The sequence below is a fragment of the Carlito syrichta genome, unplaced genomic scaffold (genome assembly GCF_000164805.1).
Source record: "Carlito syrichta isolate Samal-C Ts95f unplaced genomic scaffold, Tarsius_syrichta-2.0.1 Scaffold314254, whole genome shotgun sequence".
In the NCBI taxonomy this organism is placed as follows: domain Eukaryota; kingdom Metazoa; phylum Chordata; class Mammalia; order Primates; family Tarsiidae; genus Carlito; species Carlito syrichta.
Window position 1 is genome coordinate 815,142 of NW_007258350.1, and position 27,502 is coordinate 842,643.

General features: G+C 39.2%; 1 protein-coding gene across 1 annotated transcript; it reads right to left on the reverse strand.

Moving 5' to 3' along the window:
• Positions 1–296: 296 nt before the first annotated feature.
• ZNF438 (zinc finger protein 438) lies at positions 297–24,728 on the reverse strand. Its single transcript, XM_008071248.1, has 4 exons — positions 24,675–24,728; positions 14,828–14,908; positions 2,535–4,356; positions 297–1,183 (listed from the first exon to the last, which is right to left on the reverse strand). The coding sequence occupies exons 1-4, from the start codon at positions 24,709–24,711 to the stop codon at positions 544–546; spliced, it is 2,580 nt and encodes an 859-aa protein (XP_008069439.1). The 5' UTR covers positions 24,712–24,728; the 3' UTR covers positions 297–543.
• Between the last annotated feature and the right edge of the window lie 2,774 nt (positions 24,729–27,502).

Genomic DNA, 27,502 nt, shown 5'->3' on the forward strand with positions numbered 1-27,502 from the left:
GTTCTGAAAACATGGATTTTAAATTATGGTAGATGACAGTCTTATAAAAATACTACTCTATAGCATATTCAAATAAACCAGAAAATTTAATAAACATCAACATTTACCATATAACTTGATACTATGGTTGAGACTAAAATGGGTTTGCCACCTGGCTATTTTGCACATCTGTCAATCTATGTAAGCAAAAGACATCTGAACAAAAGGGACACACACACACACACATACACACACACACTCTTTTGCAGAAAACTATGTTAGAATAGCCTATAATCGTCTACATATCAATCTCCAAATTTTGATCTTTTTAATTTATTTTGAAATAAAGTATAAGATGTTAAGAGTCAGTACACAGAATTTTAAAATAAGACTGCATATGGTTAGAAAAATATGCATCTAGAACATATACTTTATTTCATAAGAAAATAAAACTATGTACAGAAATCACTTCTGTTCATTCATGCCAATCCCAACCTGTCTAACCTTTATGATCACACCCTGCCAGAAATACAAAGCTCTGAGGGGCATGACAGCGTGCTCTCCTCACCCCTGGCTGGCCTTTGTGTACCACGTCCCAGTTTCACCAGAAAGTTCAATGACTCCCTGGGTGGAGAACGCACTGAACATGGCCCACAGTCTGGAGGGGTCCTCACAGTTATGCTGGCGCTCCCAGTGGAGGAGAAGGTCCTCCTTCTGTCCCAGTGTCTGTGTGCAGAGGAGGCAGTTAAAGCCCGAGTGGGACCGCAGGAGGACAGTGTGGAGGCCAGGACGCTCTGGGCCCTGGCGGTTCTCCCTTGGCACATTAGCTCCTGGTGGGGCTCCTGCATTTTCCCTGAGTATTTCCACGCCATCCTGATGGTGAAGGTGGAGCTGCCTTCTGAGTTTAGGAAATGCATGTAATTCCCCCTCGGAGGGCCGAGGCTTCCCTGGCTTCCTTCTCTCGGGCTGCTGTCTCCAGTCAGGAGGGGTGTGCCTCACCAGTTCTTCCTGAGTTCCCTTGCTTCCTGGTAAGATGCCCTCCTGTAGCCTGCCCTGAATTTCCTCTCTATGAACATAAAGTAAATGAAACTTTATTTCAGCAAAAGATTGAGCAGTGATCTGGCAACGGCCACATTTTATTTGCAATTTGACTTCGTCTGCTTGGCTTAGAAAGAAGTCTTCTTCCAGGCTTGACTTGTTTTCTCTGAAAAGGGCAAAGAAAATGCCATAAGTTTTCATGGACAAATGTAAGTAGAGAGTTTCCTTTTGGCTCCTGTCCTTCGGGGGCCTGAAGTATACCCACTAATGATACATACAAAGGATGGAAGAAACAGATCACCTGGGAAGCCCTTCACCAAGGCTACAGTGAGCCAACTGTCACTCCTGCTTGGCCCACACATTCCTCATGCTGTAATCAATGAGTCTTTCCTTTCATGATCTCCCCTAGGTGAGCTAATGGGTCTTTGGTGACCACAGGAAGAGGTGTAATCAACATGGAAGAGTTAGCTGACACCAAGGGAGGTGCTACAGGAAAACTTGGTTCAGCTGAAGGTGGCTGTCCCACAGCAACCACTGTGGCTCTCCCTAGCCTTGAGCCCTTCAGGCAGTTTGGACATTTTGCCTAAAATTCAAAACCTAACTACAGGAACTACAGGAAAACAAGAAGTGAGGTTTCTTCGTCCATTAGTGAAAAGCACAGAAGTCTGAAAGGGGACAGAAACGCCTAAGAAACTATAGAAAAGCAAGGAAGAAGTAGGATAGATACCTTTGTTTTTACTGAATATGATGGAGTAAGCCAAAACTGAACAGAAAGTATCTAGAGCAATGGGGACAGCTGGAAGCAACAAGGGCAGAGAATATAAAGTGCAGGAAAAGATTTGTTTTTCGGTGCTGATAAGTAAAGTCAGTGAAGCTCCCTCTGCCACCTTAATGGGGAGTGACACGCAGTACAACCTGAGGGTGCTCCCTGGTTGACTATTGTTTTGATACCTGCTGGCCAGGGTTTCAAATGACTTGGCTTATTTGTTTGTTACTAGAAGGCAGTGCCTGCAAAAGGAATGGCATAGAAAAAAGTTAACCTGACCTGACAGGAAAAACAGGGCAAATGTAGAGCATGAAGCGTGGGCACTCAGGGTACAGTCTACACAGCAGACCCTGAGTCCCCACCATGGGTCACCTTGAGTTCTGGGGACAGTGATGCTGTTTAGAGATAAAGTCTGTGGTCATGATTTTGGGGGAAAATTACTTATAAAGACTATCAGGAATTATACACAATAATTTATTATTTCATTTTCAAATGCAAAAATAATCTTCTCTCACCCAGTCACCCCAGAGTACCTCAAATCATGCCCTGGTTTAAATGGGGTAGTGTAATTTAAAATTAGAACTTATCAGAAACCAAGGAGAAGATCACTCTCCACAGAACTAGGGAAAATAAGACTAGGAAATCTTAATGGAGAGATGTTTGAGAAACTCATCTAGCTGAATATGAAATCTGACTCTTCCCCAAATCAAAGCAGACTTTCCTGCCAAGCTTCCATCCCTTGGGCACTTACCTCTCCAGTGATTCCTCCAACCCTCGCATACTGGTATCTCTGTTCCTTGGCATGTCCCCGGGTGGTGGTTCGTTGGGGGAGGGTTCAGTACTGATCACAACCCTGTGCACTTCTTTCAGATGGCCAAGATAGACTCGGACGTGACCAAACACTTTCGCACAAAACTCACAGCACATGAGTTTCTTCAGCCGGTTCTCGCCATGATGCAGTTTCATGTGTGTGCTCAGGCTGCCAGAACGCACATAGGTCTTGCGGCAAATCCGGCAACTGTAAGGCCGACTGTTGGTGTGTGTATTCATGTGGTCTCGAAGATGCTGCTTGAACTGGAAGTGGTGGTTACAGATATGACATCTGTGCCAAGGTTTCTTAATGCCAGAGCATCCATTTCTGAACACAGAGCTGGGTTTAGGGGAAGGGCTGCTGTCCTGCTTACAGCTGAGGTATTTTGGAGTGAGTGAACTATTTAAGAAAACGTCCTGTCCTGGGCCCCCAAGCGCTTGGGATTGTAGTGTAGCTGCAGGAGAAGCCAGGGTAGCCAAAGTAGGTATGACAATGACAGGTTTGGGCATAATGCTACGATATTTTTTCATAGCTCCAGGTTTTTGGTCTCTGGATTCTTGGGGATCGTTTTTTACTCTTTCTTTATTATCTCTACACTTAATGATGCATTTCCTCCTTCTTCCTTGAAAGGCCAAAATTTCATCTGGCACCTTTCGTTTTCTCCCTCTTCTCTTTGCTGCCCCACCGTTCAGTTTTGTTTTGTGGCTGAGATCTAGTTTGGTGGCTGCACAAAAGGCACTCTCGCAGGGACTCTGCTGTGACACCTGTGGAACAGGTATCTTGCTGGCCATTTTGGTGGCTGCATTAAAGCCTTCTGTGATGGAGGATATCTTATCACAGTCTGCTCTATGCCCTGGTGAAGAAAAACCTGAAATGGTAGCATCTGGTTTGATTTTGTAAACCTCTGTTGTCTTCATTCTTGTGTAGGGGAGGATTGGCACTTTCCCTTTGGGGAAGGAAGAGATCATTTGAATTGCACTGCCAAGAATGGCTGGTGATAAACTGGTCACGGCTTTTTCAAGATCAACTTGTTCTTTAAGTTTTTCACTGGCGACAGCAGTAGGTCTACTAGATGTTTTGTTTGCAAAGTGTGTTTTCCCTGAAAGTGTCATGAGGTCCTGGGCAGAGGAATCTTCTAGGGTGAAGGATGTTGGGATGGCAGGAGAGTTTAGATCTTCATGGCTGTTGGTCACTGGAGGTCTCAAGTTCCTATGGTCATCTCCACTGGTCAGCACGGCTGTGCCAACACTAGCTGGGGCTTGCTCTAGTGACGGCACTTGCTCAAGTGGACTGGGTTTATGTGGCAGTTCAGGGTGGTCAGGTGGGGAAGGGGATGTTTGGGTTTGGGCAGGAGGTTTGCTACAGTCACTCTCAGGAGAGCTCAGGATGGGTTTCTTTCTTGATCCTTTGCTATTCCTTGGGGGCTGATAGCGAGGAATAGGCAGTTTAAAGTTTTCAGGCAGGGGCACTTTAGGTTTCTGAAGTTGCTGAGTTGAGGCAACATGTGGCAAAGCAACAAGAGAAAACGTGCCCTCCTGGCCAGCAACTTGCATGAGAGCATAGTTCTGAGTAGACATTCCCAGTGGCTTGGAGTTGATGGAAGGTCCCAGATTCACCTGATCTGAGGGTAATGGTGAATGACATGGCAGTATTCTGGATGTCAGGACTCTGGGCACAATTTTTGGTGCAATAGTCCTAAACTGACTCTTATTCTGCAAACCCTTCCCATTCTGTATTGTTCCAGAAGGGATGTTTGATTCACCTGCAATGACGACACAACATAAAAAGTTATTGTAGTGTTGCGAGTTCAAACAAGCATCTATCAATCTGCCTAGAATTGATTCCTCAGCCTATCTCTTACCCTTCTGGTAAATTCCTGTGTCCTTTAAGACCAGCTTGAAGGTCAACTCCTGCCAAACTTTTCCAAGGATTGTTATAGTCCTCTATGGTCCCACAGTCCCATTATGTTTACCACTTTCCATAATACACTATGTGTGTCTCCTTACTGAACACCACTTGAGAGTGAAGCCTCTGTCTTTCTCATCTGTATATCTTGCAAATCCATTCTCTTCATCCTACTCAGTTCATCTTCACAAGCCAGGGCAAACCCACCTCCTTTCCTAATCTCCCAGGGTGCAAAATCTCTCTTCTGGCATGTTCTGCTGTATATTTTATTCTCTCTCTCTCTCTCTGTGTGTGTGTGTCCTGCTTTCCCTATTAAATTTAAGCTTTAATTTAGGCGTAAAGCCTATATTCAGTTCATCCTGATATTTCCCACTGTATGAAACAAATGTTTCTTGTATCAAACTCATTTTTCACTCAATTTCAGGATACACCATTTGACCCACTGGCAGTGTAATTTGTTCTGCACAGTGGATGAATTCCAGACTGAATGCTAGCTTTGTTGCTGTTTTCCCCATGCGACTTGCGAATTTCTTCTCACACCTTTCAAACTGTTTATGTGTGCTTTTGCAATTAAATCACCAGTATTAAAAAAGCTGATGTGACACCTTTAAAAAATGTTGAACAAAAACAAAAATATATAAAGTGATAAAGATACAAAGTATATAAAGTAAAGATACAGAGGCAACATAAAAAATATAAGAATTGTACAAAAAACACCTTCTAGAATATTAATCGGAACAATTTTAACTGACAGAATAACATTTCATTCTCCTTGGATTTATTATCCTGACCCAAGACCAATTACTACTACTTTAAGAGAACAATTAAGAAAACATTTTGGTGCCCTGCTTCTAAGGACTGAATAATCTATTTTATTCTCTGAGGCCTCAAGGTCACAAGGTCTGGATGCAGAAAAGTTTCTCACTTTTGAGTACCACATAGTAATCAAACTTCACTTCACTTCACATTTACTAGGCACCTACATTATTCCAAGGATTGGCTACTGCAAGTCCACAATCTCTTTTCCGAAACTGTTAGGAAAAGGTATGTTTTGGAATTTATACTTCCAAATTTTAGAAAAATAGTAAGATATATATATAGCAAATGTTTTAACAGCTGGCAGAATCTACAGAACCTCCACAAAACCTATTACTGCTTATTCTATAGCAGAATATGTGAGCATTTACAATAAATAGGAAAAGTGATTATTTTTAAATGGTCTTATTCCAGTTCAGGATTTCTCCTTTGAATGAGTTTGATAAGTTTTTCTGTTAGAGTATTTTATATTTTGGCATTGTGGGTAAGGGACTATTTGTGTGAGGGGTACACAGGTAGGCAGCTGACAATTTAGCAAACTAGACAATTGAAAATTTTAAAATCATCCATGATTAACAATTCTAGAAGGAAGTTGCTTCTTTCATCAAAAATAACATTCCTAAAATAAATAAGTAGTGTAGTAGGAATGAGTTGAAATGTATATTGACCAAACTATTTTAGAAATTCATCAGTATTTGGTGAAGAAAAAGGATGTTACAAAACATACTTTACTGGGTAGCTTGTAAGGACTACTGTTATGATCTGGAAAAATCTGACAAGGATAATTATGTCATCTGTTGTTTTCCTTCTTAGTTTTCTGTCATGAAGCTCACAGGTAAACTGATGGATCAATCACTTCACAATAATCACCTAAATGGACTGCTACATTTGCTTTTTCCTCTTATACAACTCTAGTTGTTTTTTTTTTTTTGAGTTGGAGTCTTACTCTGTCGCCCAGACTGGAGTGCAGTGGCAGGCTCCCGGCCACTGCAGCCTCGACCTGCTGGACTCCAGCGATCCTTCGGCCTCAGCCTTCCAAGTGGCTGGAACTACAGGCGTGCGCTACCACGCCCGGCTAATTTTTTGATTTATTGTAGAGATGAAGTCTCGCCAAGTTGCCCAGGCGGGTCTCGAACCCGCGGGCTCAGGCAATCCGCTCACCTCGGCCTCCCAAGGCGTGGGATTACAGGCTGAGCCACCGAGCCCGGCCAACTTTAGTTTTTTTAAGTTCTATTTTCATATCCTGTAAATTTATATTTAAAAAAAAATTTTAAACCTCATTTTCTCACCTTTTTTGGGAAGAAGTACTGTGTTTGGTTGTAAATAAATATTTTAAATCAGGATGGAAAGATTTTACAGAAAGCCTTAAGTTATCTAAGGCTTATTAAATAATTACATTAACAATAATGATGTTCTTTGCATTTACACAACATATCTGGGATGGGTAAGGGATAGAAGAGAAAATATTGGGTCACTTGCATCTAGTTCTTACTCCTAATTGAGCAGAAAACATTTACTGAAAGAGGAGTTAGAACAAAGGCTCTTTTGTCCTTAATCAGTCATAAAACCTCTTGAAATAATATGTAACAATAATACATCACAGCACAAGACTTATTAACTCATTCACATTCTTAAAAATGACTGTCTGATGGCTATTCATCTCACTCAGAGTCAAAGCCCAAATCTTTGCAATGGCCTATGAGGCCTCATGCCATCGGGCTCCTGGGAGCCTCCCCACTGTGTTTCCTTGGCTCAGTTCCTCCAGTCATGTTGGCCTCCATGCTGTTCCCTACTCCTGCCAGACATGCACCTCCTTAGAGCCTTTACACTTGCTGCTACCCAGAACACTCTTTACTCAGTAAATCCCCAGGAATTGCTGCATCAGTTGCTCCAAGGTTTTGTTCAAGTAGCCTCTTCCCAGTAAGCTTCTTCTCTGGCCACGGACTTTAAAACTATTACCCCTATTCTGACCTCCCCACCCCCTTTTCCTGTTTTAATTTTCTCTAGAACACTTGCACTGTCTAAAATATTACATTTATGGTCTGCCTTGCCTCACAAGAATGAACTTCTGGAGGGCAGGGAGTTTGTCTGTGTCTTGAAGGTCTAGAACAGTGTACAGCATGTGGCAGGGATTTAGTAAATTTTGTTAAATTAGTTAAGTGGCAATAAAGTGATCAATGAGAGAAATAAAGAATTTACAGATTGAGCCTAAGAGATTTTCTAAAATATGGAGCTAAAAGAACATAATCTAAAAATGACCTTTAACATTTCAAAGTTTTAAAAATTAAAAAAGAAATAGAGGCGATATCTATGGAACTTTAAAAATTTTATTCATTGCCAGAATTAGGAAACAGGTTAGTAACATAACAAATTCTTTAAACTAAAGGGGGTGGGTGAGGCCGACTGACTAACCATCTGAGGAAATAACAAAAAAACTGAATTGTGCTGCTGGGGTGTAAACTGAAACAGTCAAAGCTCTGCAGAAGAAACTGCTTTAAAGAAAACAGACACCCGTGGAATGGGGATGGGGGGGTGGGATTAGAGTGAAGACAGGAAGAACAACTAGAAATGGAAAATGAAGCTCAGAGGTGGCACACGATACCGTCAACATGAAGAGGTGCAGAAATAACAAGGAGCAGAAGACACAGCTGAAGCAATAACAGTGGTCAAGGTCACCTCAACATCTCTAAAGACTTACATTGGGAAAGGGCTTTCTATTTTTTATGACCAAGTATGAGAAAGCAACCATCTGACAGTTAAAGTTTCCAGAAATGAAACTGGATATACTTTGTAAAGCCAAAGCAAGGGGAATAAACTAATTATGATACATTTAAAGTTACTGTGCTTTGACAGATCTTCAGTGGAGGCCAACTGTGATCTGGGGGTAAAGGACACTCCTGAGGGCAACTAGCCTGTCCCAGCAAGAATACCAATCCTTGTGAGCAGGCTGGGCCACCTCAGTGATAAAAGCTAGGTGACAGGTATGGTGTCTGCCAAACTGTGTCCAATTTCCTCAAGTTCTCTGCAATTTAGGAAAGTGTATGCTGGAGTAGGAAAGCTTATCAACTGGCTCAAGATCAATATCACAAGTTAATCAAAAAGAATGTGCGGGATGAAAAGCAAAGGTATTATTGAACAAATTTAACTGACTTATGTTTGCCTGGATCTATCAGAAAGTACATACTTTCTGAGGGTTTCCACAAAGGTAGTGTTGAGTTCAATTTCTTAGAATCATTAAGGACAGGAAATAGAACCAATGTGTTAGAAGAAATGCAAGGCTGACTGGGCATGGTGGCTCAGGCCTGTAGTCCCAGAACTTTGGGATTACCAGGAGGATTGCTTGAGCCCAGGAGTTTGAGACCAGCATGAGCAACACAGCGAGTCCCCAACTCTACAAAAAATTCAAAAAATTAGTTGGATATGGTGGTATGTGCCTGTATTCCCAGCTACTTGGGAGGCTGAGGGAGAAGGATCACCTGAGCCTAGGAAGTCAAGGCTATAGTGAGCAGTGATCGTGTCACTGCTCTCTAGTCTGCCCAGCCTGGGCGACAGAGTGAGACCCTGACTAAAAAAAAGTAAGGCAGGAAAAAGAAGGCAAAGCCACAAAAACAGAATGATTACTTAGATGTCCACCAACAGGATGCTAATAAAATAATCATCCAACCATACAATACAATGTAATACTATGTGATAGTAAAACCAAAGAATTAATTACAGTGATATAGAATTCTCCCCAAGATGTATGCTATCACTTGGATTTTGAAAATGAGAAGATATACATATATACAAATATATTCTTGTATAAGTACAGAATATCTCTGAAAGGAAGCAAACCAGTATTACTGGTGGTCTCTGCTGGGTGGAGGGAACTGAGGGACTAAGAAGTCAGGAATGAGATAGGTGGTTATTTCCCACTGACTATCCTCTGTGCCTGGCACAAGGACTGCTCATAAATATTTGTTGAATGAATAAGGAAAATGAAAGTTTCTTGATCTGAACTGGTTTTTAAAAGCAGTATTTTTCAGGATATTCATGATGAGTGTGAGTCTACACATAAATGACTGTCGATATACATGCAGATAATGGCATATGTCTTTTATTTTCCTTGACTACTTAATGACAAAAACTGCTGATGATCAGAGAAGTAATCTAGTAATCTAACAGGCAGTGCATAACTACCCCCCAAAGTTACTGAGAAGTATTAGAGCTTATTACCTCCCAAGGACAATTGGAGTCCTGAGAATTGTTCCTCCAAACATTTGGTTCTTTAAGATAAAACAACGCAATTTGCAATAAAGGTCAGTTATGCTAGAATAACTACAGTTTTTTTTTAAGTAGTCTGAACAGCAGGAGTCCTTAGAGAAGCTAAAAATATCATTAAATTTTTTAAAGCTAAAACACTAAGAGAATATGATTGTAGAAAGTCTTTCTTGGCAATGTAGTTACAACAGTGGTTTATTCCACTACATTTACAAGGCCGTTCACAGATGGTGTGATCTAAAAACGCTCACCTGCACCTACTAAATTACAGATCTTACACAACTATGCACTAAATAATGAGCGGTAGAAATTTCCACTGACATTCATAATTTCTGGAAATCCTGCAAAATTACCCATAACACAGTTAAAGAGACTCACAGGACTCTCAGGTACTAAACATGGACTTTTATTAACTGAAGACATAAAAGGCTCACTCAGTAAAATTAATTTTGCACAATATTCAACAAGAATACTTAATATTAGGATTTTAAATGTGGGCTGTTTTTAAATATATTAAACACATTAAAAAAACTATTTTGAAATGTGACATTTACAATTGGTGAGAAATTGATCTGTGATTAAAGGGAAACTAGGAGGTGCTGAATAATGGTCTAGAATCCATGCTACGACTTTTAATTAAATCCTCATTTAAACTGTGCAGACAAGTATTATTGTTCCCCTTTTACAGATGTAGAAAAATGAGGTTTGAGGAAGTTAAGTAAATATGACAAAGTTCATACAACCCAGATCTGTCCCATTCCAATCTGAAGCAAAGACCTTTCTCTTCTTCATTCTCCCCTCAAAGGGCAGGGAGGACCATATACAAAGTTTCCTTACTTATACCCAGCATTTAATACCATCTCTGAATTTTAAGGAGGGAAAGAAAGGAAGCCTGAAATAGAAATGGCTGATTACATCCTACAATTTCTATTACCATTAAATGATTCTTTCTGAAAGTCACTTATTAGAGAGAACTCATGGAAAATTAATAGTCATTTGAAAGCAAAAACAGATTTTTTAGTTGAATTTGCCACTTACTATCCATAGGATTCTGACAAATCCAGAAAAGTTGCCGGGTATTTGTTTGGAGAATGTGCAATGTGTATCCACTTCCCCCTCCTCCATCACCACCAAAAGATTGGCTCTGATGGGCATGGTTTGCATGTTAGAGACAGCAGAGGAAAGAACAAGGACTCAACAGCACTAGGTGTCAATGTCTAACCCAGCTTCACAGCACAGCCAGAGTAAATAGTATTAAGAGACAAGCACATGAGGCAATTCTCTAGATAGCCACAAACAACTCACTTCCTTGATTTCCATTGGCAGAACCAAAGCCTGCTTTGTTGCTTCTAAACAAAGCTGTTCCTGCTCATCTGGTCGTTGGTTTGGGCAAAGTTCCATGATCCCATCTGTTGGGACCCACAGCCTACTGCTAAGGGTGTGGAAGGGGCAGGCAGAGAAAGAGGAGTGTCCCTGCTCTTGAAACAGGCCCTTTGGATCCAGGCTCAGGATGAGAATGCTGCCAAGTCTTAGACACTAAAGAGCCAAAACTTTTAGGTGTTGTTTAGGTTTTAATTTTATTAAACTGAAAACCCCTATTTTCAATTTTATTTGTTGGCATCCTTGTTTTTCCTCCCACTTGGCTTTCAAATAATACATTTCAGTTGGTGCTCAAACTATTTCCCAACGTGATCTCTGGTTAAAATAAATATGGTAAAACCCCAGAGAAGTCCCGGATAAAAGAAATGTCTCATAGCACAAGAGAACTCAACTTAATTTTGTTGAAAAATCTATAAACACATTTTAGCCATTGCCTACCCTCTCCCCAAGCCACTGTCCAGGATCTGAAACAGCAGTCAGAATCAACAAGAATTTATTGAGCGTAGACCATAGAGCGTGCACTGTAAAATGTACTGGCAATAGGCACAAGTGCTCTTTTGTTTCTGAGGACTCAGGATGCCGAACGTCATTTCTAGTTCATGTACCTGCAGCACTGAGACCTCCTAGAGTCTCATATCTTAGATCCAAATTTCAGGAAATTTGAGACAATACAAGGGAAACAAGTGCATTCCCAACCGGATACCTTGTATCCTGAGTCTAGTTTTGCTGTTCTCCTTGGTACACCTGTCTTGTTCTGCTCAGCTAACTCCCCTCCTTAACAACACTGTGACATGATCCACTCAGCCCAGGCCTTTAAGAGTTGTATTGTCAAACAGCAAACATTACCTAGCTTAGTGGGGGAAAGAGACTGTCATTTTTCTGAGGAACTGAGTTTTTTTTTGTTTTCTTGTTTTTAAATCAATGCTGTTTCTTTAATATCATCTCAAAGGTAAGTAATGTTTTATGTGTCAGGTACTGCACAAAATACTTCACATGCATTATCTCATTTAATCTCCACAATATTGCATTAGGAATTACTGTTTTATTTGTTTTACAGGTAAGGATTTCTAAGCTGGGAAGTAATAGTGCTGGAACTCAAATCTGGGCCACTGGACTCCGAGGGCTTTACCACTTCTGCATGTTGTCTGTAAGCTATTATACACAGCATGGTCATCCAGGTTTAGACAGATTTGGTTTCAACTCATGGATCTGTCATGTACTTGTGCCTTCAGCAAGTCACTCTCTCTGCTAAATGTTATCAACTCTGAAATGAGCATAATAGTATCTGGCCACAAAGGTCACTGTCAGGATTAAATGACAAAAATACTCATGATGGTGCCAGGGTAGTTCCTACCACATGTTAGATGCTCAGCAAACATCAGTTTTCTACCTTTTCTTTCCAGAACGTATGAGGTTCCTGATATTTATTTTTGGTGGGAAATAAAGGGCACAGATCTTGAACACTCATCATATGAGAAAGTTCTGAATTATTAAACTGGCATTTCTATTGTGAGGTAAGTGAAGGAAAGGAAGAAGAAATGGCTCTTTGTTGTGTTGGGGCTCAGAAGACAATACCCCAACCCCAAAATGAAGGCCTCAGAAGCACAAGTTTCTCTCTGACCCTCTCCTGCGCTTTATCTCTAGCCTCTCATTTTTCCTGGTGGCTACCCACAGAAACTAGAATCCCTCTTCCCCAAGGTGGGTCATAGAAACCAGAACTACTTTTCCCCAAAGTCAGCCATAAAACTTAAAAATATTATTCAAACATATTGTCCTACTGTTCTGTATAAAAACTGGCCATAAAGAAATTATCTGAGTTACCCTGTTTGACTGCAGGTCCTAAAACTCCCCGTTCCAGAGAGGGTTCTGACCCATACCCAGAAGAAAGGAATGCTGCTTAGACAGGCCAGGAATAACCTGGACAATTAGGCCTTGCTGGGTTTCCCTTCTCCCCACTTAGTCTGTTAGTATATTTCTATTCTACATGTGCTGCTATCCATATGTGAACCAAAAAACTACATACTTGGGCCTAAAAGCATCAAAGTGGGTCTCCAAAATAAATGTAAAACAACTGATTAAATAAAACTGTATGACTTTTTTCCTATGCCTTTTCTTGTATGCCTTTTGTCAGTTGATTTTTAGTGAACCTTCAGAAGGCAGGGAGGAAGTTCTCCTTCGACCCTATACTTGTAAATAATGCTCCCAGTAACAATGGATATTTTTGCTGGTGCCTTTCTCCTGGCACCCACCTTGGCAGCTCAACTTTTCCTAACATCTGATGCATCTTGTCAGGTTCTCTTATTCCCAGTTCACATCCCACCTCCTAACTTTGCAAATTTTTGTATCCCTGTCTACAAAGTGCTAATTGGACTGACAATTCAACAGGACTAGAAGTTAACATATGTTCATTTTAAAGAACTGTCTTATGTGGACACTCCTTCCTACTTTTGTTTATTCTGAGTAGTGAGACCAACTGCTGCTCTTAAAGCTAGCAAGGGGAGACAGCAACCACTCCACTAGATGTTCAGGAAGTGGGGTAAGTGCAGATAACAGTGGCCTAGTAAGGAAGGATAGGCCTACGATGGGGATAGGGACATTTGCCACATCCCTGGAGGATGTGAGAGCACTGACCATGCAATTTCTCAATTCAAGAGAGAAAATATGTGGGCTCTCACAGTGGGTAGAGGTTTAGTAACTAGAATTTTGAAGGTACTTACTTGTAACAGATTTTAGTATTTTGCCAAGTAAATCATTATGAATTAAGTTTAAGATAGCTTGAGAAGAGAAAGAAAAGTTGGTACCAAAAGGGATATAGTCCTAAACTGGATAAATTAGATATGTAAATAAAGTCAACCCTCAGAATCCCTGGGGGATTAGTTCCAGGACTTCCTGCAGACACCAAAATCCACAGATGTTCAAATCCTTGAGATAAAATGGCCTAGTGTTTGCATATAATCTGAGCACATTCTCCTGTAAATCACCTCTAGATTACTTTTAATACCTAAATAATGGAAATGCTATGAATAGTTGCTATATTGTATCATTTAGGGAACAATGATGAAGAAAAAAAGTCTGTAAATGTTTAGTATCAATGCAATTAAAAATATTTGTTTTTCAATCTGTGGCTTGTAAAATCCATGGACATACAACCTACTGATATGGAGGGCTGGCTATATGTCATGAAGCAAGAGGAAATAAGCATTCTTTATGAAAGAATTTAAAAGCCAATTACCTAAAATATTGATGGCAATAAAAGAAAAAAGTAACACAATGTGGTTTGTTAAACTGAAGTAACTATTCTTTTGGGGCCCTAAAATGTTCCAAATTAAAAGTAGATTTAGAAGCTTTATCATTTAAAATATACTTTAATAATTTTCAATGCTAGTTAATTTCTTCTTCATTTTAGCTATGCTCCTTTTATTAGCTCTTATTTCTGGAAGAAATTGTTTTGATTTGAAGTACTTTTGATGAAAAATAGTTGAAAACCATATGAAATACTTTTTTTTAACACCTTTAGAAAAATAAAGTTGTTGTTTATCTTTTGACAAAAATAATTTGTAGCATGTACATGTACAAACTTTTACTCATTATTACAAAACTTTCAAGTCAGTATCTTTACCCAAATCTAAGAATGACTGAGTAGCATACAAAGTAAACTGAGAGATAATGACCTTCTAAGGACACTAAGCAAGACAAATGGAAACTTCTGAGATGTTTAAATAACCCCATTCATTCACTGTTCTTTTTGCTGTTAGTATTTCTGGAATATTCAGTTGAGTTACATGGTTAAATTTAGATCTTGATAACAGACTCTCAACATAGTAAAAGCAGCAGACCTCTTCATGTGATGTCTTTTCACCCATTAACAGTACCTGTGCACACTGTCTTCCTGGGAGAGGCCATTTGCGGAGGCAGTTGTTTCTCAATAGGACTGGTGAACAAGGAAGTATCTCCTGCAAGAGAGTTTTAGTGAGCTGCACAAATATCTCACGGCAAGAAATCTTCCACCAGTACATTAAAAACAGACCCATTTTCTTTTTAAATTTTATTTTTCAATAGCAGTTGGAACAGTTAAGTATCTGAGATGACTAACAAGACGACAGTTGGTGAAGAAAACCTTTTCCTTAGCGGGATAAACAGAAAGATAAGGTTTCAACATTAGAATGTGCAGTCAGTTGGAACCATTAAACTAGGACACATGCAGAAGGTTGGGAGTTTCTTGCCTTTGGTCAAAACATCATGATTATGAAACTAAAGTGGTAGAGATCACAATGTTTTCACAACACTATAGTTAAAAGCAAGGGGCTGGAATCACAAAGATATTTTTATACTGTAATTTCAAAAGTAGGTTTACTTTTTATAAAAGAGGTATTTTTGAGGAGTGTACAAACTGCATTAAAAATGGATTAACTGTTTCACTGCTTTATAGTAGAGTTTTACAGATGGTTCATCTTCACTTCTGATTTATCTTCAACTCAGAGTGATTTATAACACTTTTTGCTGTGCATTTTTCTATGCTTCAGCTTTTACGTCAAATAGTTCAAGGTTTGTAAGTACAAATGCACAAGGGTGGACAGTCATGAATCTTTAAGAAGTAAAGTGTTATGTAGCTAATTATTCCCTAACACTTCTGCTGGTAAGTCTTGACTGTTAATTATTTCTTTAATCAAGGCACGCATTTCCTGACACAGAGAGAACACCTACAATAGTGGAGAAAATAAGAACATGAAGTCTCTGGCAAGGACTGGTACTAAGGTCACCAGATTTGCAGTAGCTACTTTTGTGGAGCTGACCACACTGTCTGTGGAAGAGTTAGATAGCATCTACAGGTCTGAGGCATAGCTCATGTGATTAGATTCTGACATAAGCCAGTACAAAGACAGGAGAGTTTGAAAGCTGTGGCAACCACTTGGAATCCCTTTTCTTTGGATTCTGCCAGGCTTCTTCTCCAGCAGTATCTTTTTTGTCCTTTGACAACTACACAACCTGGTTGAAAGGAACATCTACTTGCATCTACAGGTTAGGAATATGTAAGTATTAACTTCCATTTTCCTTGCCTCAAGGCCATGTGTGATAGTGTACACCTTCAGGTAGATACTCCTGAATACAGAACTGGACTCACGGCTGATCATCAAAGCACATGCCCCTGATATCACAGGCTCACCCCACTGCTGTCCTATAGAACCTTCCCACTGGCTCCCATCTTGTGTTCCCCACTTCCTGCTGCCAAGAGCTAGAGAAACCCAACCAATGGACAATATTGTAAATGTAAGGTTCAAGTCCCAAAACCCATTCTACAATCCATTCAATTGTCTCTAACAAGTGAATCAGTTCCTCACTGGAAGAGCCCAGATTTCTTCAGCTGGTACCCAGGCACACTCCCTCCACCCACCCCGCCCTCAGGGCTATCTGTCTCTTATCCACGATTTTTGACATTGACCATGGCAAAAAAAAAGAGGTCATTAAGTGGGAAGGTATTCATTGTCCCTCTGCTTCTAAACTCTTTGTCTCTGGTTATACCATACAAATAAATTTATAAAAACGTCCCTGGGGTTGGAAGAAAATATAACACACATCTAGCTCAAGTCTCAAAAACATTAAAATGCAGAGCAAATATGCATCCTGGAATAAGGAATAAAGTATTCCCAACTCTGTTCTGGACTCTGCACTCCGCTCCAGGCTGCCTGGGGGTCCTGCATCATTGGGGAGCCCCTCCTGGGGAGGCCCTACCTGAAAGTAGCTGCTCAGTACTGTGTGATCACTTGCTGTTTTCTTTTTCTGCTTTAATTGTCCTTCATGGTACTGACCTTTATAATGATATTATATTACCTGTTTCTTCCCACTAGACTGTAAGCTCCAAGAAGGCAGGGGCTTGTTTTGTTAACTGCCAGGACCTTGGTTACTAGATCAGCATCTGGCAGTTGCACAGCATATTTTTTATTAAATGAGTGAATGAATAACTCTCAACTGTATTGACATGCTTTCTCCTATGCTTTTGCTGAACATACAGATATAAAAAGAATAAAGATTCCTTTGGGCCCTATCATATTCCTTTTCTTAATTTTCAGAGGATTTACTGTAGATGTGTACATATACTCTGTCTCTACTCATTATCTTCCATTCTTCAAACACCTAGAATCCTTCAGTTCCACTATGAACTACTAAAATGGCCCCCAGTCAGGAGTTACAATGAATGCTTAATTGATTATCTTACTTAATTCTCCACCAATTCTTGATATTAGCATTTCCAGTCCATAGATGTGGAAACAGTATTTCTTACATGGTCACAAAATGAGAGATGGATTTGAACTCATGTCTGTCTGGCACAAAAGCAGTTGGTTCTCCCTGTATTCCAAAACCAGTTTATTCATTTACATGTTAGTATCCTCCAGTGGCTGGTGAGTGCCACATAATCCATCTCAGCAATGAGAAAATAAAGATCGTTTTGACCAACCTTTTTCTAATCAGAAAGCATATCTGTTAGAAAACAGGGAGCACTTCCATCTTCTAACTGAAATCTAAAGCAGGATTGCTGGAGACATAGTTAATGGAATTTACACAGAGTGAATTATAATGCCCTACCACCATACCTGTGGCCTTTCACAGAGCTTCCAGTGACCAAATCAGGCATATACTGGGATGTAAATATTTTAAAGCAACAATTTCAAAATAAGTTTAATGACACTTTTAAGCACGAAAAAGTAGTATTTTGATGAGCAGAAATGAAGGAAACAATAATTACGAAGGTCTTTTATCATTTTAAAAACAATACAAATTTCTTAGATACTTCCTAATCCCATATCACCTACTTCTAAAACTGAGGTCACTAAAGAACATTAGGACTGAAATAAAGGTCTAAAAATGTTAAAAGAATTTCTAAATTCCTCGTGTGATCCCTTAGTCAACTTGATAAAACATCAGTGCTACGGTGTATGGATTGGATCTGAAAAATTTTGTGGGGGGAGAGTAAGGGAAGAAATTCCTCAGAAAAAAACAAGACAAATTACATTAATACATAAGACAGAGAGCAGAGGTCTGGCTCTGGTTCTTCTATTTACTACTGGAATGAACTTGAGCAAGATAATAATCCTTAATCCTTACTGGCCCTTGTTTCCTCTCTTTAGCAAGAGAGGATTAGACAAGGTCAGAGTATTTCAAAGTATGGTCCTCAGAAGCTTGGGGACAGTCCCAACACTCTTTTCACACTAATATTAAGAAGTCCTTTGCCTTTTCCATTGTGTTGATGTTTGCACTGGTTGCACTGAAAAGGCAAATGAGATAAGTAAAACTTCTCTGGCAACTTAGCCTGAATTAAGGCCATGTCAGCAAACTGTCCAAGCAGTTACATTCTTCACTATCGTGCTCTCACAGTAGAACTACAGAAAGGCAGTGCAAAATGTTAGGTGTACTAAATCTTGATCTTTGAGGACATGCCTTTTTGATATTCTGTGTGATGAAACAGCACAAAGTGCACACTTGCTGCCTACAAAGTATGACTGTTGCTTTGAGGAACAGCTCTAGATTCAGTTGCAACGCTGACCCAGCTGCTTTTTTCATGGAATACCATTTTTACTTGGAAGAACATCTAACAGATGTAGGTTGAAATATGTTGAAAGAACATATTAAGACTTGGGCATCTGGCAGACATTTCCCCCAAAATGAATGAATGGAACTTGTCATTATAAGAAAAAACTCTGACTTGTCATTACAAGAAAAAACTCTGAAAAAACTCCGGTGCCAATGATAAAAACTATTCTTTCAAGTGGCAATTGGAATTTTGAAAAACTTGAATTCACCACTAGCAGCTTGAGCTTCCCAGTACTTAAATGGCTTTTGAGGAGACCAGCGGTTATGTTAATGAATATGATTTTTAAAATATTGTAAATGAGCCGGGCTCAGTGGCTCAGCCTGTAATCCCGCGCATTTGGGAGGCTGAGGTGAGTGGATTGCCTGAGCCCGCAGGTTCGAGACCTGCCTGGCCAGTGAGACCTCATCTCTACAATAAATCAAAAAATCAGCCAGGCATAGTAGCGCATGCCTGTAATTTCGGCTACTTGGAAGGCTGAGGCGGAAGGATCACCGGAGTCCAGCAGGTCGAGGCTGCGGTGGCCAGGAGCGGCCACTGCACTCCAGTCTGGGCGACAGAGTGAGACTCCAACTCAAAAAAAAAAAAAAAAAATATTGTAAATGAAGTATATGGAAGATCTACATAACTCAGTGAACTAATGTTTTCTAAATGACCAATGGAGGACATTACATGTATGACTCATTCAGGTATAATGACAGACCAAAATGTAACAATACAAAATAGACATGAACATGGTTTTAAATTTCACATCACAGCTATACTTTAAATAGTTACCATTTGACAAATTTTGGTGTAGTGCCAATACAAAATATCCACAATTATCTGCAAAGGCTACCCAAATACTTTGTCCTTTCCTAGCTACTAAACTGGATTTTCTTCACATAAATAATATCACAGTTTGAATACAGGACCAAATATGAGACCCAAACTGTCTTCAATGAAGCCAGATTTTAAAAGATATTTACAGAAAATATAAATCAATGCCACTCTTCTAATTTTTTGTTTTGAAAATATAGTCAATTTCATTAAACTACGTTATTTATGTTATTTATGTTAGGCTTAACTGCAACTGCAAAATGAATTCATAAATACATACTTTTTCTGCTTAATCACTGAATATGATATGTACTGAAAGATATAACTCATACAAACGATGCTCTTTAGAGTCCTCAATAATTTTTGAAAGGGTAAAGGGGCTCTGAAACTGAAAAGTCTGAGAACTATTGAACTAGATGAAATTTAACTTCCTATCTCTTTTGAAAGTCTTTGATTGTGTGTTTATGCATATGTGTGTGAATCAAAGTAGAAAATAAAACCTGGTCTGGGTGCAGTGGCACATGCCTGTAATTTCAGCATTTTGAGAGGCCGATGTGGGAGAGGGTGGATCATTTAAGGCCAAGAGTTTGAGATAAGCCTGGGCAACATAGCAAGACTCTGTCTTTACAAAATAAAAAGTTAAAAAGTTAGTTAGGTATGGTGGTAAGCGTCTGTAGTTCCAACTACTCAAGAGGCTAAGGTGGGAGGATTGCCTGAGCCCAGGAGATTGAAGCTGCAATGACCCATGATCATGCCACTGCACTCCAGCCTGGGTGACAAGGCAAAAAAAAAAAGCAGCACAACAACTCAAATCTCAAAATATTTTTTGCTTTTTATTGTTAGGTTTTTATTCCTTTTAAAATTCCTTTTGTCCTTGTTTCTTTGAGAATATAATATGACGGATCAATATAAAAGGGTTCTGGCTGGGTGCAGAGGCTCATGCCTGTAACCCACCACTTTGGGAGGCCAAGGTGGGAGGATTGCTTGAGGCAAACAGTTCAAGACCAGCCTGGGCAACTAGACACTGTCTCTATTAAAAGTAATAATAATAATAATAATAAAGTGTTAAAGTGTTAAAAGGTAATTCATCCTAATAAAAAAATTGTCATTAAAATTTCAGTAGCTGGCAACATTATAATACACATTAGATAATAAAGTGCTTGACAACCATCTTATAAATATGGAATGTTTTAGACACTTCTATCTTACTTAATCTGCATTTCCATTTATTGAACATCTCATAAATAATATTCAAATTAATAGCATTTATATTTTTCCCTCAATTATAAGAAATATCATAAGAATCTTTTGGTAGTAAATAATGTTTTAAAAAACAGAACACTTTAAAAATATAATCTTTTAACAAACAGCATTCAAAATCATTTAAAATTACTTTATCAAAACCAAAATAATCATAAGTTGCTATTCCTAATTAATATAAGTTGAATGCTGGAACTTCTATGAATGGTTTTAGGGTTTTGACGCCAATTAATTTAAAGACAAGAACAATATGTTTACTCTATTAAAAGTATAAATTGATTTATGAATTTCTATTCCTTACTATTAGACTTTTACAAAAAAAAATGCCTAGCCTGTATTTTTGGCCTGTATAACATCCTAAATACTCCTGTCAAACTACTTTGCTTTTTTATCCCTGTTCAACTCATCACACCAACCATCTGCATAAATAAAGATGTAAGCATCTGCTATATTGCAAATGGTCTCAGGGGCAGATGTTTCCATCCTTGTGTTCATGTAACTGGGGCTGGATACATTATTTGAACAGATGTACACAATCTGAAAGTGTTGTGTCCCACAGTGAAATGTCTCCAACTGCTTTCTATCAAAGTACATAAATGCTATTTGCACCTGCATTTATGTTAATGATATAAAGACAGCAGGGGTTCTGACAAAGTGAGATGTGATGCTATGAAATATTTTTACATGGCTAATTGGAATTTCTGAGAAACTCTGCTGCCAAACGGCCACAGTGACATTGATATATGCCCATAATATCTGATTACCAGCCTGCTTTTTAGGCACTAGAAATATGGCTATAACAACAAAAATACTCATAATCTGAATTTACTATTAAGAATATTTCACACTTTAATATTTTATCCCCAAATAAGAAAATAACTTCCATATAATGTCTACTTGATAAGTTTTAGGCCACCCAGGGAATCTCCATTTTGTTCTACAAAGATATTTCTATAGGTATGTGTTTTCCATTTGCTCTTCTGTCAACAGCATAACACACTAATACCGCACAATGGTATTTTGCAGAAGTTATTACATCGGAAAGTTCCAATTTCCAACATTAACAAGTTAACCAAAACCAGCTTGAAAATGTCAACCTGTACTTGGTCTGCAGCATAAAATGGTACCAAAAGTCTAAGAACAGCATTTATACCACTTGTTAAGATCAAAATGTTTCCATATGAATTACACTTACTTGGAAACACAATATTTTGGCAATACATGGGAAATGATTTTTTGCCCAATAATGAGGATACAAAGCAATGTTAACCATTAAATGCAAAGCATCAAATTACAGTGGTCCTCCTTGCTACTGTTCACGAAATGTGAGGGGTGGAGAGGCACAGAACTTGCAGAAATAGTTTTCTTTCCGTAGCCTTACTGAGCTAAAACTTATGGTCACTTTCAAATAACATATTTATTACTTTATTAGCTTGAAATTAATAGTACTGACTATGCACAGTCATTATATCTGAGTCAAGTGTCATCCAAAATAACTTACATTCTGCAAGTTATCCTGAGATTTCGACTGTGCTTTAAGAGAGTTTTCACAAGACGCATTCATACACTGCAGGTTCTCATTATTTGCAAATTCTGTTTGTGAATTTGCCTACTTGCTAAAATTTATTTGTAACCCAAAAGCAATACTTGTGATACTTTTATGGTCATTCATAGACATGTGCAGAGCAGGGGAAAATTTGAGCCACCTGATATGCACATGCCCAGCTGGAGTTGAACAAGGTAATGCTTTGCTCTCTTGTTTCGATTCTCAAACTGTAAACAGTGTCCTTTTTCATGGTCTATTTTTTGTCACTTTTTTGCATTTTGAGTTTTTTTTTCCCTTGGTGATTTCACTGTTTAGTTATAGCCCTCATAGTACTAAAATGCTGTCCAGTGTTCCTAAACACAAGAAGACTGATGTGCTGTATGGAGGAAATACTTGTGTTAGAGAAGCTCTGTTCAGGCATAAGTTACAGTGCTGTATCTGTGAGTTCAATGTTAAAAAAAAACTAACAATATGTATTAAGTAAGGTATCTTTAAACAGAAATATATATAAAATAAGGTTATGTATTAATCATTGACAAAAATGTTGTGACCAGAGGCCCACAGGAACCTAACTATTCCTAATACAGGAACAATGGTTCTGTATTTGCTAATTTAGTGTTCCCGTGACTTTATAAAATATAGCTACCACAAGTAATGAGACTTGACTGTACCTCATCTCATTTGACTGTTACAGGGCAAGAATTATTATCTTCATAGGAAAGATGAAGGGACTAAGATTTACTGGTTTAGCCAAGATCACAGAGCCTAAAAAGAAGGGCAGAAAAATGACCAGAACCTTGGTGCCCAGCTTAGTGATCTTTCACTAGACAGAGAGGAAGATGGGGAAGGATAAAAACAAAACAAAAACATCAAAAAACCCCACAAAAACCAGAATGAGAGCTTAAGAAAATGGCTAGCACTCTAGGCTGGATTTTTTGTTCCTTAAGGACTCTGACTTTTCCTTTGTCCCAATGGCTGGATGAGAACCAAGCCAAGGGGTCTACTCCTGTCTTACTTCCAATGTGTCCCCTGGATCATGCTTGGCCTTCGAATGCCATTAGGTATCCCAAGCAAGAAGCAGCCTCAAGTGCATTTCACTGACCAGGCTCCAAAGATGGAAAGAGCCCAGTTATTAATAACAACTACTAAGAGTAATAGTCGTTACCATCTTATAAGTGCCTACTATGCAATCAACAATATGCTGGGTGATTGACATATATTATCTCCTTTAGTCTCCACATATCCTATGGGATGAAACTTACCTTAATTTTACACAGTTACAGAGGAGAAAGCTGAGGCCAAGTGAGGTACCTAAGATTACACAATTAAGTGGTAGAATTGAGTTTCAAATCCAGATTCCACGTTCTTAAGAGTTATGACACTACCTTTTTCACTGGTAGGGAGATCAGAGAGTGTCTGCTCCATTTGTGGATTCTTTTTTTTTTTTTTGAGTTGGAGTCTCACTCTGTCACCCAGACTGGAGTGCAGTGGCCTCGACCTGCTGGGCTCCAGCGATCCTTCCGCCTCAGCCTTCCAAGTAGCTGGAACTACAGTCGCGCACTACCACACCCAGCTAATTTTTTTGATTTATTGTAGAGATGAGGTCTCACCAAGTTGCCCAGGTGGGTCTCAAACCCACGGGCTCAGGCAATCCACTCACTTCAGCCTCCCAAAGCGCAGGATTACAGGCTGAGCCACCGAGCCCCGCTTGTGGATTCTTTATAGCAAATTCCCTCCTTTCACTAAAAACTACATCTTCTAGTAAGGCAGTCAAATTTTGCATCATTAAATATATAATTTTTCTCACACATGTTAAAATATCTCTTCTGTGTACAAAAGACTAGGTAGGGGCAGGAGAAAGACTTGTACTTCTTCTAAGGGTTAGAGTTCATCCTTTACAGTGCAGACAATTTAATTTATTCTTTATAAAGAAAGAACTCTACTTCCACCTGTAAACTGTTTTTCTGGAAGCTCCAGAAGTTCCTGTTGAAGAAATCACAATTTTACTTTTTACAAATTGTATATAGAGAAAATGGCTTTCTGGTTTCTTTTTTAAATGAGTATGGGAAGAAAAAAAAATCAAAGAAATATATAAGCAAATACTAATCTCCCTCCCCCACATGTATGCATGCACACATGCATGTCAATGTATATGCATATGTTCTTCAACTCATTGAAACACCTATTTAATTCTGCTTCAATAGAACCAATACTTTACATTCCATTGACATCTATTAGTACCACAGATAATCGCTAGCTAGTAGGTTGGGCTCTGTGAGTTTTGGGTGGAATTAGATGGCCCTGCTCTAAAGGAGCTATCAGCATAGTAAAGCAGATACATCCTCCACTCAAGTAATTTACCAAAGGAAACACACTTTTATATATAATTTTTATTTTTAAATCTAGGAAAAAAGTCACCTTATGATTAGAGGGCAGTGACATTAAATGTATCAATTAAAGACTATTTATAACACACACATGCCATTTTCCACAGCATGGCTTATCTTACCTTGATCTTTTGGTGGTACTGATAAAGAATTCTGCATTATGCTGTATTTGACTTGAATAGCAATTTTCCTAAAAATAACCAAGCACAAATAATAATTAGAAAAAAACTGAGATGTCAATGTATACTAAAAATATAAATTCTAAGCTGTTTTTAAAAGTCTTTCTATATATAACTACATGAGGAATAAGAAATGAAGTGACAGATTAAAAGGAATGTTTTTATTTTCTTCTCATTTTTCTACAGACAGGATTTAACTGACTGTGCCACAGTGGACTTGGAGAGAGAGGCAATGACATGTTGAGTCAGGGGCCTTACCTGTAATCTCTACTCCTGTGGAGTCATGTGCTAGTAGGCAAAGTCAAGATCCTCTGAAAATGCCCTGTCTGACAATTATGTTTCATATATTCTGTTTAAGAAGAAATAACTAAAGTGCTTAACAATATAGATACAGGTAATATAATTATAATATATTCATTTGATGGAATATAATTGTCATTAAAATGCAATTGTGAAGATTAGGTAGCAACATTAAAAAATGTTGTTATAATGGATTGAATGAGCATGCTAACATTGCAACTACGTAAAAATACACTGGATGGGATTAGTGGCATATTAGACATGTTAAAAGAAAATATTAGTAAATCTGAAGGCATTAACAATGAAGACTATCCAGAATGAAACACGGGAGAAATGAAAAAAAAGAAAAGAACAGAGCATCAGTGAGCTGTACACAACTTAAGAAGTAATTGGAAAAGAGAGAGATGGAAGGACAGAAAAAATGTTTTAACAAATAATGATGGCCGGGCTCGGTGGCTCAGCCTGTAATCCCGTGCCTTTGGGAGGCTGAGGTGAGTGGATTGCCTGACCCCGCGAGTTCGAGACCCGCCTGGGCAGCGAGACCTCGTCTCTACAATAAATCAAAAAGTCAGTCGGGCGTGGTAGCGCGCGCCTGTAATCCTGGCTACTCGGAAGACTGAGGCGGAAGGATCGCCGGAGCCCAGCAGGCGAGGTTGCGGTGGCCGGGAGTGGCCACTGCACTCCAGTCTGGGCGACAGAGTGAGACTCCAACTCAAAAAAATAAAAAAAATAATAAAAAAAATATAATGATAAGACCACTCTGAGAATGAAGCCACCGGCGTGCGCAGGATTGTCTGCTGTTCTTGGGGCTCTCCTGAGAAAAGCCTGCTGAACACAGCTGATTCTCATCACCTGATCCTGGTCCACACCATCACCTATGATAGCAAAGTGGCTGGAGCCCCAGAACCATGGAGAGAGCAGATGGGGAGAGCTGGAGAGGAGCCCCACCAGCAGTGAGGAAAGGCCAGTCAGAGCCATTTTCTCTGTCCCGGACCAGGTAGAGACCTGAATTGCCCCACCCAGCTATAACCAGCCTCCAATCTGGGACCTAGAGGTTATGTCATCAAACCTGGAGAGACAGACGCCCTTCCCTCATGCTGGAAGAGGCACAGACACATCAGATCTGAGAGTTGACAGCAGTAGGCTGGGTGAGTCCATATCTGACCCATTCTCCTCTCACAATAGTCCATGGGGCATCTGATCCACACTTAGAGCAGCCCTATTAGCCTGTGCTGAGAGCAGGAGGAGGGGCTGGAGACCAGAGCTGAAAGGAAGTTGAAGTTACAGAAACTGTCTCAGAGCAAGTTTTGTTTGTTTGTTCTGTTTGGTTTTTTTATTGTTTGTTTCAGTTTTGTGGGTTTTTTCTTTTCCTATTCTCTCTTTCTGTTTTTGATTACATTTTTATACTTGCTTTGTTTCTGTTATTTTATTGGGTTTTTTTAGACTTCCTGTTTGTGTATGGGTATTTTTGAGGGAGAGTACATCAATTGAAGGGTTTTTGTAGGTTTGTGTGTTTGTACGATTGCCTGTATTTTTTAAAAATCTTTTCCATCTTTGTGTCTCTTTTCATTTGTTAGTTGGTATGCTTGTCTGTTTTCCCTCTTATTCTTCTCTCTCCATCTTCCTCTCATTCTCCTCCTTCCCTTCTCTATTCTTTTCCTTTTTCTTACCTCATTTTGCTTTTAAGGGGCAAACATATACCCCCACTGCATGGACAGATTATAAGGCAGTGAGAAGTGGGATCCAGGGGGCCCACACACCAGTCAGCGGATACTGGGATCGGCAGATAGTTTCTCAATCACAGCTCCCCCTAAATTAATCTCAAAACTGCAAAAAGTGGAGCCCACCACCCACAAACAAGCTATAGAATTAAACAAAGCCAGAGGATGTACATAGGGAAGAACAGGTGATTAGGAAATGGAAGTAAAAGTTACCCTCCCATCCCTGAACAACAGAATTAAAGAAGAGGTTTTGAGGGGGGGGGAAATCTACACAAATAAAGAAAAACCAAAAGAAGAATATGGGAATATGGATCTCACACAGACCCCTGGAAAGTCAACCACTAAGAATACAGACTTTGGAACACAGACAATGAAGAGCCCCCATAATGATTGGTCTCAAACCACAAACCCAGATATCAAGACATTAATAGAGAGAATAAATAGAAATGAGGAGAGACAAGAGGAAGCAATGAAGGAGTTGATAACTAAGATAACAAATAAAAGAATATAGTGAATGAAATAAATAACAAATTGATAAGCATGGAAAGCAGACTTAGCCAAGCAGAAGAAAGAATCTTAGGGCCAATATGTGGAACTAACCCAAACTGTCAAAAACATACAAAAGAAGCTTAAAAAAACAGAATGAAACCTTTGAGAGTTGAATGATTATTTCAAGAGGCCAAATCTAAGATTAATTGGAATTACTGAGGCAGATAGAGAGACAGAGACCACCCTGGAAAAATATTCCAT